The sequence below is a fragment of the Miscanthus floridulus genome, chromosome 8, assembly GCF_019320115.1.
Source record: "Miscanthus floridulus cultivar M001 chromosome 8, ASM1932011v1, whole genome shotgun sequence".
NCBI lineage: Eukaryota > Viridiplantae > Streptophyta > Magnoliopsida > Poales > Poaceae > Miscanthus > Miscanthus floridulus.
The window spans coordinates 145,633,128-145,645,812 of NC_089587.1; the positions used below are offsets into that span (position 1 = coordinate 145,633,128).

Here is a 12,685-nt window from a genome sequence, read left to right on the forward strand (position 1 = left end):
AGGATGTGATCATAGATGGGGTAAACATCCTTTGAGGGTATGAGAAGCTAGTTAACCAATATCCAAGCTGGCTGTAGTGGCGCAATCACTCAGATGTTAACTGATGGAAAGCTACATAATGCTCCATATGTGCAGTGCTCTTTCTCTGATAACAACACTGTATTATCTGAGTCTGTTGAGTGAAGATGAATGTGATAGCTAACTCTGACTACCCAGCAATTTCGATGCTCATTAGCTAAGGGAACCTTAGAATCTAAGTGGCAATAGGAATCTAGGTTAAATTTGATGCAACCTCTTAGGTAAAAACACATGGAAGGCACCAAATGACAAGGCAGCATTGGTAAACATTACCAAGGATGATGGATAGCGAGGCCTAGAGTACAATAAAAGTTGCAAGTATTTCCTCAAACTAGGGAATTAGTTCCCTACCATGCATTTTGAGTATGATTCTCCTTCATGGTGCAGTTGCTCAGTACGTTGAGTTGACTTGCACTATATCAAAACTATCTTTGTGGAACTACTTTTGACATTGGGGCTTCATTTCTAATGTCAGTCAATATCTCCAAATCACAATTTAAAATCTGTTGTTTGACACCTTTCAAATTGCTTCCGATTTGCAAGGGTACAAATTGACTCGTAGAACACCTTGATTGCTCGAACATTGTTGATAGAAGAGGCCAAGAACAAGGTACAAAGGGGTCCAAGGAGTCTTCTTTAGGGAATCTAAAGGATTATCTAGCAACAATTATTGACCACGTTACATACCTTGGCATCAATTGCAAACACAACTTTCGAATGGGAAGGATGATCGCAGTCACAAAGAAATTACAGATTCTGTACTCTTTGTTTTCTGTTCATATTTCACAAACTAGTGCTCCATTGTGCATGAATTTTGGTAGGAATATAGATCCATGAGTCCCCTAACTGCTCACCAAAATTCAGCTCAAACAGACACTGTTTGACTATCCAAACAATGCGGCTACCAAAACTGCTGTATTCTGTAATTATAGCGTATCGTATTGACAAAACATCTCTCAAATCCGATGTTTCACTCAACCAATCCTCAAACAAACTTAAGGCGTCGATGTGTCCTAAGTGAGGAATGAGGTCACCAAAGTTTGAGTCCATTCCAACCATGTTTGAGTCCTAATCGTTGGCTTGAAGATGTTCGGTTTTGTACCCTAAAATCTGGACATATTTCTCGTTCTTCTCTTTCTTTGCTTCACACGTTGTGGTGTGTGTTCTATACTCTCAATCTCTTTGTATAGCAGAAGCAGCAGCTCTTTTCTTTGAGGATGTAGACTAAGGTTTTCCATATGTGGTTCTCAGGAAACAACTTAAATTGTTTGATTTAGACACCAACTTGATGATGCACAAGCATTGGACTTGTGGCTATGTTTTTGGGAGAAAGCATACTCTACATGGAGCGACTATCCTACAGAGATAAGGAACCATTCTTGTATATCCTTTGGCACTTCGTCCAGTAGAGTCTGGACACATGTGTTAGTGGCACCTAGGGGCACAAAGATGCTGACTAAAACTAGGGACGTGCTTTCGCTAGCTCCTACATAGCTGATACAACGTCTTGTACTATCTGTGCGATGGTCCAAGATGGAATTGACTTGATAGCATAGGTTTTGGAAAACAAAGTAGTAGTTGTATTGCTAAACGGCTTGCTGTTTCATTACTTACATTGCTCTGCGAGACATAGCCTTCGTAATTAGTAAAAAGTTGTCACCTAGCTAGAGGTTAAGCTTCCTACTAGTAACTAATCAGTTGTCTCTCAACACTAAAAGTTCTAAATCTTCACTCTTGCCAACAATAGTTGTGATTGACACATAACAGATGGTCGCCATCGAAGTCAGCAGACAAGGGGTCACACTAGAGATGGTTGATCTCGACTGTGCAATTAGCATGCACATAATGATCAAGACTTGGATAGCTAGGTCATAATCATAATGTGACGTTCAATTCTTATCTGACTAACAACTTGTCCAACATTAAGTGTTGTGTGCCTTTCTGATCCAATGAGAATGACATAAGTTTCTCACTAGATGACCGATGTCATTATAGGGACAGTCAAGTAGGGTCACTTGTCTACCATCTTTTGTAGTCTATTTGTTCATTTCAGTGACCTATTCTTCAAAGGTTGTCCTTTGGACGACTTCAGAAGGAAGTCCTATTGCATTTGATTCGACACATAGATCTTCTGACAAGATAAGGAGAGATAACCAAGGAAGAGCTCACGAGAAGATAACTCATTGGTGTAGTTCCATAATGCATCATGACTAGAAACCTCGATACCAGCATGCACCCAGTAGCACAACCATGTGTCGGCCGGCCACAAGGAGGCCCTAGGTTCCATCATGGCACTGTAGTTGCTACTCATAACACCATTGCTGATCACACACCCAAAGTGAATTTTCAAGTTGCACAGATTGGGTCATAAGAACAAGCACTATGCAAAGGAGGGATAGCAAACAAAGGTAGTCACAAGGTTAGGACTCAACAAGGAGGCGATCATAAGATCAAAACACAGCGCAAAAGAACATAGCCTAATTGCTGAAGGCAACTAAGCAGGAGACTCTTGCTTAATTTCCATAAATGCATTGTGTCCACCATGGTGATTACCAGGTAAAGATTAACATGAGATTTGGTCTTGCCGAGCAGCAACATGAGATTAAGACTGATAACATCTGGAGACTTAAAAGAGTTGGAGACAAAACAAACAAGATTCGAGGGACAGAGCCAATGCACTGACTAGAGATTTAGTTGATAAAGCAATGATGTGATCTGCGAGGAAAAGGTTCCAAAGCCAGGATAGATAGCAATTAGCGTTGCACCAAATCATCTGTAGAAGAAGGAGCAATGCGATCTAACAAGGATTTTTTAGCAGGGTCCTCCCACATAGGAGCGGGACAACCATGAAACATACCAGCATTCAAGGGAACTAAGCCTAGGCCTAAGGTCAAGCAAATGCATGGATAAAGGTCTTCGTAGCACAACGTTCAAGTCTATCAACCTCGTGTACATGATCAGGCTCCTAAAAGAGAACTTAATTGGAGATGACAACCATGAGATCATCAAAACTTGGATGTTGTTCTAGGATAGCGCTCTTCAACACTCGTATGCTTACCAAGGACAAAAGGGTGACAACTACGGCACTACCTAGATAACGAGCATCCACACATATATCCTGTTCTTAAGCGAGCATTTCGAAACACTCAATCCAATTAGCTTAAGCGACTATTACTAAGCACAAAGCTCGTACCTAACAAGTAGTCACCTACAACAACACCACTACACACAAACATGAAAACATGGTGGTAAGGCACTGTTATCTTTTATTTCCTTTGGAAGTAACTTACAAGGTAAAGCTAATCACACACTATCTTCAAGCATAGCTATTCAAGCTGCATGGAAGAAGACATTTTGTCTAGCTTCACACAGGGAAGATAGTAACATCACATTGATCACAAGTTACTTAGTACTAGAACAACGTGAGGGAAGCATATTTATGCACAGGCACAATCATGATGCATGCTCGTCCTATTCGTCCTCACAAAATTGCCAGCCTAAGGTGGCAATCAGGTTCTATGTCGGTGGCATAACACGTACTCTCTCAATATATAGCTAGTCATCAGCTACATTCAATCTACATATTCATGGTTAGCGTACCTATAGGCAAACTCATTGCAGCCCATCCCCACAAGAGATAAATAAGTATACAATGAAAGCAGTAAACTAAGATACTCTCTATATATACATCTCCAAATGTATATACTTCGGTATCCATAGCTACCTGATAGATATACCCACAATTAAGTACCTTTATATATACATGTGTGTAACATGTAAATATTCCAGTAATCATAGCTAACTCTCCCCTAGACCGATAGTTGGACGGTCATGCTCTCACAACTCACACTTACCTAGGCATAGAGGCAATTGATCCATACATTACTATTCAAGCGAATGGCATCCATACAATAGCATGCCGTATGGACAACGAAAGTAAAAACCCCCATGTTAGTACTTAGATAGCCACCTAATAGTCCTTAACTGGGCATCAAGGAGGATGTCGCTAGCATAGTTTTGCAAATAAGTTTTGACAAATTTGCCTATAGCTAAAGTTTTAGTCAAAATAGGAATTTTAAAACCAAAACTTGGTTTTTAAAACTATGTATATGATAGTATTATGCTTAATCTTGCTCTAATACCCGCTGTAACAGAACCACCCAATTTATACAAGATCAAGTATGGTTGTCCCGTCTAACACGTTGACATACGCATACTTTCACTTATATAAACCCGGTAATCCGCCGAGTGTCACGAAGGACCTCGGTAAATCAACATCACAACTAAGATCGTATGATTAAGCAAATACACATCACATACGCAGAGTTACAACGAAAATAATATTACAATTGAGTTCACAAATAATAGTACAAGGTTGGGTTTCAAAACCAATTAGTGAAAACAACGTAGCTTTCAAATGATTACATTAATATAAGTTCCAAATACATTGCTAGCATAAGTGACATCCTCAGACAAAAGCATATAGATGAGAAGTAAATATAGAGTCACCGAGCCCACCGGCGGTTAGCCACCATCTTCAACAGGCCGAGAACTTCACCTGCAACATGGTGGGATAAACCCTGAGTACTCGAATGTACTCAGCTAGACTTATCCGTCATAAACCAGAAATAAAGTGACACCAAGGATTATGCAAGACCTTATCAATGGATCTTGCTGGACAACCTCTTTGCATAAAAGCTTGAGTAATTATTAGCATTATTAACCTGTACTAGCAGTGACTTTTAGCCATTTCCTGCCATCTATATTAGCACCTGTACTAATCAATCACTTGATTAAGTTGCAAACAATAATAACCATATCAGGTATTTCATGGCTCATTATCATTATCATCATCATCATCATCATCATCATCATTTAACCATATCTTTAAATTTAGTGAATCTACGTTGCCGCTGCTCAGTCAAGTTCTCACTATCTGGGAGAGACGGTGATTCAAATCGATTCCTATCTAGCTAGAGGGGTATTCCTAACACAAACCCAAGTCTACCAGTCATGGTAGCCTTAGATCACCTTTGGTACAGCTCAGGAATCATGGTTCCGAGTAGTGCCACATTCTCAAGGGCGACACTTTGCTGGGAAGTGCAGGACTTTTAAACACCTGACCCCTTGGACTCACGCCAATATCCCCAAGCACATCCTTACTACCTCCAGAATGTGCACTTTCACTTCCCAGACTTCCGACCTGAGTTGAGCTACTCGGCTTTGCGGCCGGAACGAGTTATCTGGCCAACTAAGTGATAGGCATGCATTCAACATGACATGAGGACGTATAGCGAATCGGTCCTTAAACGACACAGACAGGGATAGATCCACACACAAGACCTGCATGTCTTGTTGCTTCTCTATCGACATCCCGCCCGGTCTCCATTTATTATTAACACATGGTTATTTCCACGATAGCAAATATAGCCAACCGTGCTTTGGTATTCACCTATATCTCACAGGTGACAGGAAATCACCCGACTTCTACTAGTCTAAGCATCGCTAAGCATGCATTCGATCCAAGAACTACATAGGCTTCAAGGTATGTTTCTGGACAAGGTAGTTCTATGCATCAAGTGGTTCCAATCAACTCTTATAACCTAATGCATCAAACATAAAGAACTCAAGTGATGTTTATAAAAACGTAGGAGGCTTAGAATGCTCCGGGGCTTGCCTGGGATCCAACATTGGGTTAGTGTTTGTTGGACGACACTTGTTTGGTGAGCATCTCCCATCCTAGCACTTGTCCAGTCCTTCCATCTTCAGGATAGGTCCACCATACACCGTCTTCGGGTTCGGTTCCAACATTCCATCCGGCATGTGGTTCATCTAGCGTACCTAATTGAGATGCACTATGCAAGTACATGGATGCGGGGAATGGTAATAAAATATGCATCACATAAACAACATTCAAGACAAGCATACGGCTACACCACATGACATGAGTACTTAGAGAGCAAGCTATTCACATCAAGCCCAACATAGAGATAGCAAGTACACCAAGCATGGCTTATTAGTTTACTTAAGCTCTATTCAAATCACTTTAACTTACCAAGTTTAGACAACCTAATATACAATTGCTCATCTCCAGTTAAGGACCTAGCACCTGCACCTAAGCATTTGCTCAAGTTAGCCTAGCACCTAAACAATCAACAATAACAATGCTACAAAGCATTCACACAAGCACTCATATTTCAGCAAAACTGGGACTATACAGCAGCATAGTAAACTGACCATAACTGGAGATTTACAAATCCAAATGACATGAAACTAGACAATTTGGAAAGCTTATGAAATTATATACAATTCATATTTAATCATCCCAGCATGATTCCCAAGTTAAAAGGGTCAAACAGTCACATTTATCAAATCTGGTCCAGAAATTCCAGAGAACTACAATTTCTGATGACCAACTTAGAACAGTCATAACTCACAAAATATTTGACCAAATGCCATGAAAATTTAACACAAGATGGTTAAGTGAGTTATGTACAACTTTCTTATTATCATCTTAAGATGATTTTTCTGATAATAGGGTCAATTGATCCAATGAATGAATCTCTGTCTAAAACATGGACAGAAACTGATATGCCACTTTAGACAGCTATAAATGGAGTTATACATGTACAATAAATGTGGTTCTAGACTTTTTAGAAAGCTTAGCAAATTCTAAACAACTTTGTTGTAAACACCTAAAGCTAATTCTAGTATTAAGAAGGCTCCACAATACCAACAATGCAACCCTGTCTGGGTTTGGACAGAAACAGACACAGAGATTTAAGCAACCATAACTCAAGATCTACTTAACCAAAAATTATGCTATTTAGCTTTTCGAAAATCTTAAGAAAATTACTACAACTCATGTATTGTAATCAAGTCATGATTCATAACTTAACTAATCCAATTAATTCAAACATGCAGACCTATTCAGAATATGAGCAAAACAACACAGGTCATTTGTTATTTTTATAACTCTTAAACCATCAAACCTAAACTCCTGAAATTTTTACCAGACATCAACCATAACCTTATTAGCACTCCATAAAAATTTCACATTTATTTGAGCAAAACAACTGCAGTTATTAAAAAGACAAGACATAACTAGTATTAAGAACCTAACTGCATAAATCTATTTTTACAGCAAAATATTTAAACTAAAACATGCCATATTATAGATCTGCTGCATAGATAATTTCACAAGTATTCCAAAAAGTCCACTTTTGTTATTTTACGATTTCTCTACTAATTATTACAGTTTTCCAAAGTTCAGCACAGAAATTTACAAAAGAAAAGATTAAACTGAAAAAAGAAAATACTTTTGCATTGGGAACCCTAGAGATCTCAGAAACTAACTAAGCCCATATATGTAAATATATGTGTCTGACATTTATGCAAAGTGAACACATGAAAAGCTTCTATTTACGAGTAGTATCTTTTTCTTCAACCTCAAACACAAGCAGACAAGGGGCAGAGGACGTCAGGTCGACGAGGGGTGCCGGCGTTGCCAGAGAGCACGCGGCGCGCCAAGTTGCCGTTGTACACCACGGCGTTGGCTGCCGAAGCGCTTGCCTTGTTGGCGTCGCCCATGGACGGCCACCCGGTCTCGGAGACCACCACATGCACGCCATTGTAGTTCCTGAGCTTGCTGACCATGGAGAACACGGCGTTGAGCTGCGCCGTGATGTTCCTGGCCTACGCGAACACCTCGTTGCCAACGGTGATGCCATGAATCTACGTCGCCGGGTAGTAGGCGACCACGTTGCGGCGCACCCACAGAAGCGCATAGGACACGCGCGATGCCGCCGTAGAGAATTGCTCGTTGGGCAGCGCCACCACCACCTTGATGCCGGTGTTGGCCAGCGCGCGCAGCACGATGGGGTCAGCATCGTACAGCTTCACCTGCGCGATGCCCTGCCGCTTCAGTAGCTGCACCACCGCCGTCAGGTTCGGCAGGTTGGTCGCCATGCGGCTGTAGTTCACGCCCATTGTCCCCGCCTTTGTAGGGCAAATGAAGAGGAGCGGAACCGACACGACGAGGACAACGACAAGGAGGCAGCGTGGGGGTGCTATGATCTACTGTGGCGTGGAGATGTACTGAGGCAGAGCAAGACGACACGGGGATGAGTGGGTGAGTGTGGGGCAAGCTGGCGAACGGGCGCGAGCATGGGAGGCCACACGGCAGCGAAGTGCTACGGCCGGTCGGCCATGACGAGCTTCAGATGTTACAAAGACTAAAGGAACTAATACTACCGCAAAATTACGACTGAAACACAAACTTTGACTCCCTCAAACTCCCAAACCAACGCGAATTAGCGAAAACTACACTAATATAAGTTTTAGAGCTACATGAGCTCTGCAACTTTGCTTTAGGGGTTTTGGTCAAACTCGGATTATATTGAAAGATAGAGAGCTGCAAAGTAGGGCTCATGAAACTGAAAATTCAGTTTTTAGTTACTCAGACTTAGCAAATTTTTCGGACATTGAAAACAGCAATAGATTCAAAGTTTGAGCCTCGGTTTGACTTAGTTCCAAGTTGATCTGGCTCTTGGTCCAAAAACGAAGTTTGTTCTACTCCACTCAAACTTTGACTTTTATTTAATGTGCAACTCCATGCAAGCACTGTAAGCCACAGTTCAAACCAAGTCAAAGTAGCATCATGGTAAAGCTTAAATTAGAGTTTTAGACCGTTTGAGGCATTTTCTTGACTTTTGCTCAACATGAACCCTTCATGACTTTTGTTGTAGAGTTCAATTAGAGTCATTTGAGCAAGGTAGCAAGGTTTGGTTGATGACTTATAATCCCATTCACTTAATAAAGCAATCCAAGAAAGAATGTAACTCATCATTTCATGCGACTTCTTGATTCCAAACTTCATGAAACTTTTACAATCATCCATGTGGGTGGAAATTGATGTGAGGCACATGAAAGAAGCACCTTCAACATTACTTAGGTATATATCCGAAAAGGGCCAATATGCAAGCAATGTGTGTTGCACAAGTTTAAGTTGGAGCTCACTCTTGTAGATTTGATCTTGACACCTTCATCACCACTTAACATGTCATGTTTGAGCTTAAACCCATTGCTTAACTGGTGATAAACACCTGGGGTATTACATAAGAGGTATGCAAACCTCACTAAACACTAGGCCTAAACCTAGAGCAAGCGCATAAGTGGTGGTCTAATCAACCTAAGCACTTCGCAAAGCACATACGCTAATCTCCTAATGAAACACCAAGCACTATGCAAGTAGAGATCACTAAAATGGTGTATCAACAGCCTTGGTATGTTTCCTTAGCTCCACACATACCAAATGGCCAGTTGGGGGAGTTGTATGTATAAGCCCTACTGAGAAATGGGGATGAAATCCCTCTTTTCTGCTACTGACCGGACTCTAGAGTCATCTTGATCAGACGCGTCTGGTCGTCCTATCCGTTGGAGCCACAACGTCCGGTCACTTGCCACCGGACGCATCCGGTCGCAAGTTTGCCACTCTGGAACCTCTCTGTACTCGATCGGACGCTGTTGTCCTTCATCCGGTCGGTTTACCGCCAGCGTCCGGTCCAGTGTCTAGTCGCTATTGCTATTGCTGAGCCTCCTGATCAGAGTGTCCGGTCACTTTCCGTCAGCGTCTGGTCCATCGTCCGGTCGCTGCTGCGAGTACATTTCTTCACGACCTTGCATGCGGCTTGGTTCCTATCTTTGTGCTTGGACTGTGCTTGATATCTTGGGTCTTTTCTTGTGCTCCTAAGGTCTTGCTTAAGGTGTTGATCATCGGATCATCACGTCGCCTTTATCCAAGTCATGTCTTGCATCCTATTGAACTACAAAACAATCACTTGCAAATTCGTTAGTCCAATTTGATTGTGTTGGTCATCAAACACCAAAATCCAAAGTAAATGGGCCTAGGGTCCATTTTCCTTACAATCTCCCCCTTTTTGGTAATTGATGACAACACGACCAAAGCAAGCAAATAATAAAAATTTAGAATTTAAAAACTATCTACTTGCTAGGATGCAATGCAAGGGGCAAGGTTATATGATGCTAAAAGATACTACTTGTAAGACTAAAAGATACTACATAAAAACATATCTTGCCCTTGTAAATGTCCCCATGTAGCATTATGGATTTAAGCCTTCCTTCCTACAAATTCTCCTCATTACATAGACTAATCCATAATCCACTATTCTCCCTTTTTCAGACCATTACCACTTGTAGACACCACTTGTAGGCCATTACCACTTGTGAATTATCTAGCATACGGCCCTACAAATTAATGCTTGCTTTTGGTCCTCTAAATTCTCCCCCTTTGGAATCAAACACCAAAAAGGAAGACATTAGTAGCACAAGGGAGGGTCAAACTTTATGAACCTTTGTGTGTAGAGTGGAATAGGTCACAAAATTTGACTCTCACATTATATAGATTAAGCTCCCCCTAAATATATGCATACATATGGTAGAAAGCAAGGCATATGCATATTTGGCAAATTATTTCTCAAGGGAATTTAATCTATATAATGCATGGAGAAAGCATATAAATATCAAAATGAAATCAACATGATGATATCGGTTTAGAAATACCACGTGTGGAAACCAATTTGATTTCTACCACTTGCAATAGGTGGTGGATATTTGAAGTATGATGCTTAACTCTGGGGATTCCATTTTCCTTGCAATGAGATTACTATACACATGATAAGCTTGAAAAGGTGTTAGTCTCAAAGCATCCAACTTGAAGAGTAACCTCCCCCTAAATTTGTGCACACAAGTATGAAATACTTGTAGGAAACATGCACATTGAATTTATAATAAAAAACACCACTTGAAAGATGACAACACATGAATGCGAGGGTCATTTTCAAAGGTGATATTCGGGAGAAATTATCTATAATTTGGACTTTGGCACATATTAGATGAACAATTGAAGGACAAGCTATGTGCCGTGCTCCTAAACAATTTTAAACCATGTAGGATTGCTCCAAGGAATAAGAATGAAACCGAGAAAGCCTACCATATGAAATGCCTAGTGTATGCATGACCAAATATATAAGAATGCAAATGCAAACCTAGGCATGAAGAGTAACTAGATGCTAAAAGATACCAATAGTAGGAAAATTTAAATCTAGTTACCTAACATGGGAAGGAGAATTTGGGTCCATAGTATTCACTAACCCACTTGGCAATGTCTTTGTCCATCATGATGCACCCCATGAAATGCATCCATACTTTGCCAAGTCTCCAAATTCCCCGAAGTCCATTAGACATCTCACTTCCCTTTCGGGATCCAAACCTTCTTGGTGCTCTTCATGTTGGAAATGATTTCCTTTGGCACCCAAAAGTGTTTGACCCCATTGTTGGCTTGCTTGTTCACCTTGATGGCCACCACGTTGTCATTTTTCTTCTTCTTTAACAAGTATGGTGTGGAGGCCTTCTTGTCCACCTTGTTGGTGTAGGTGTTGGAGAGCTTGCTTGTTTGCTTCTTCTCTTTCTTCTTTGCTCCTCCCCCATTCTTCACCTTGCACTCATAGGACTTGTGACCTTCCTTGTGGCATACGTAGCAAACCATGGTTTGTCCTTCATCAAGCTTCTTCACTCCCTTGATGGTGTTATCTTGATGAAGTTGAGCTTGCTTCGCCTTGTCTTTCACTTGAGCCAAGTCCTTGGTGAGGTGAGCTACTTCTTGCTTGAGTTGCTCATTCTCCTTTGCAACCTCTTGTGTGCTTGTATCTATGACAACTTTCTCAACATAAATTTGGTTGCACAAAGATGAGTCTAAACATAAATCATTACAAGAAGTAAAGGCATCCTTTTTAGACATGTTAAAGATATAACTTTTCTTTTTAGATGCCTTGGTGGGGGTTGTACTAATGGCTTCAAGATTAGCAACTTTATTAGTTAGCTCATCACAATGTTTGCACATGGTTTCCATTTTAGCAAGCAAACTTTTATAAGCATCCTGTGAGCTAGCTAACTTTTCTTTTAATTTTTCATTTTTCTTTACAAGTTGCTCATCATTGATTGTGCATGCATTTGTTGTTGCACTAGCCTTAAGTTGCTCAATTTTAGTAGATAGTTCAACATTGAGATTAGCAAAGTTTTCATATTGTTCAAGCAAAGTTTTGTATGCTTCTTGTGAACTATCTAGTTTTTCTTTTAATTTTCCAAGCTTCTTTTGTTGATTAGTGCAAACTTTAGCATAATTAAGATTTTGTTGCACAATTTTATCATAAGAAGGCATTTCATCATCACTATCACTCTCACTAGAGGATGAGCTTTCATTACCTTGTGCCATAATGCACACACGAGAAGAGCTTGATGATGAGTGCTTGCGGCCTCGCCTCTTGTGATGGTGTTCTTCTTCACTAGAAGAATCATCCCATGACCTTATTGATGTGAGGGCTTGGTTCTTGCATGCCTTCTTCTTTGTCTTGGGTGTGGGCTTGTTTGGACAAACTTTCACAAAGTGCCCCAACTCGGCGCATCCATAGCATTCTCTCTTACTTTGCTCATTTCTTTGATTGGTGAAAATAAGATCTTGAATTTGGATGGGCACACCCTTGACAGAGCCTTTGGATCATCTTCTCCACCTTGTTGATTAGTTTGATTG

General features: G+C 40.7%; 1 protein-coding gene across 1 annotated transcript; it reads right to left on the bottom strand.

Moving 5' to 3' along the window:
- Positions 1-7,527: 7,527 nt before the first annotated feature.
- Positions 7,528-8,067, bottom strand: LOC136469978 (glucan endo-1,3-beta-glucosidase 2-like). Its single transcript, XM_066467973.1, has 2 exons — positions 7,817-8,067; positions 7,528-7,768 (listed from the first exon to the last, which is right to left on the bottom strand). Exons 1-2 carry the CDS (start codon positions 8,065-8,067, stop codon positions 7,528-7,530), a joined length of 492 nt encoding a protein of 163 aa, XP_066324070.1.
- Positions 8,068-12,685: the final 4,618 nt, after the last annotated feature.

What these genes read in the sequence shown, in the direction of transcription:
- LOC136469978 (XM_066467973.1), bottom strand. Translation starts at nt 8,067, where the DNA reads ATGGGCGTGAACTACAGCCGCATGGCGACCAACCTGCCGAACCTGACG. An exon ending in GTCGCCTACTACCCGGCGAC is followed by an intron (nt 7,769 to 7,816) that starts GTAGATTCATGG and finishes CGCGTAGGCCAG; the next exon opens with GAACATCACGGCGCAGCTCA.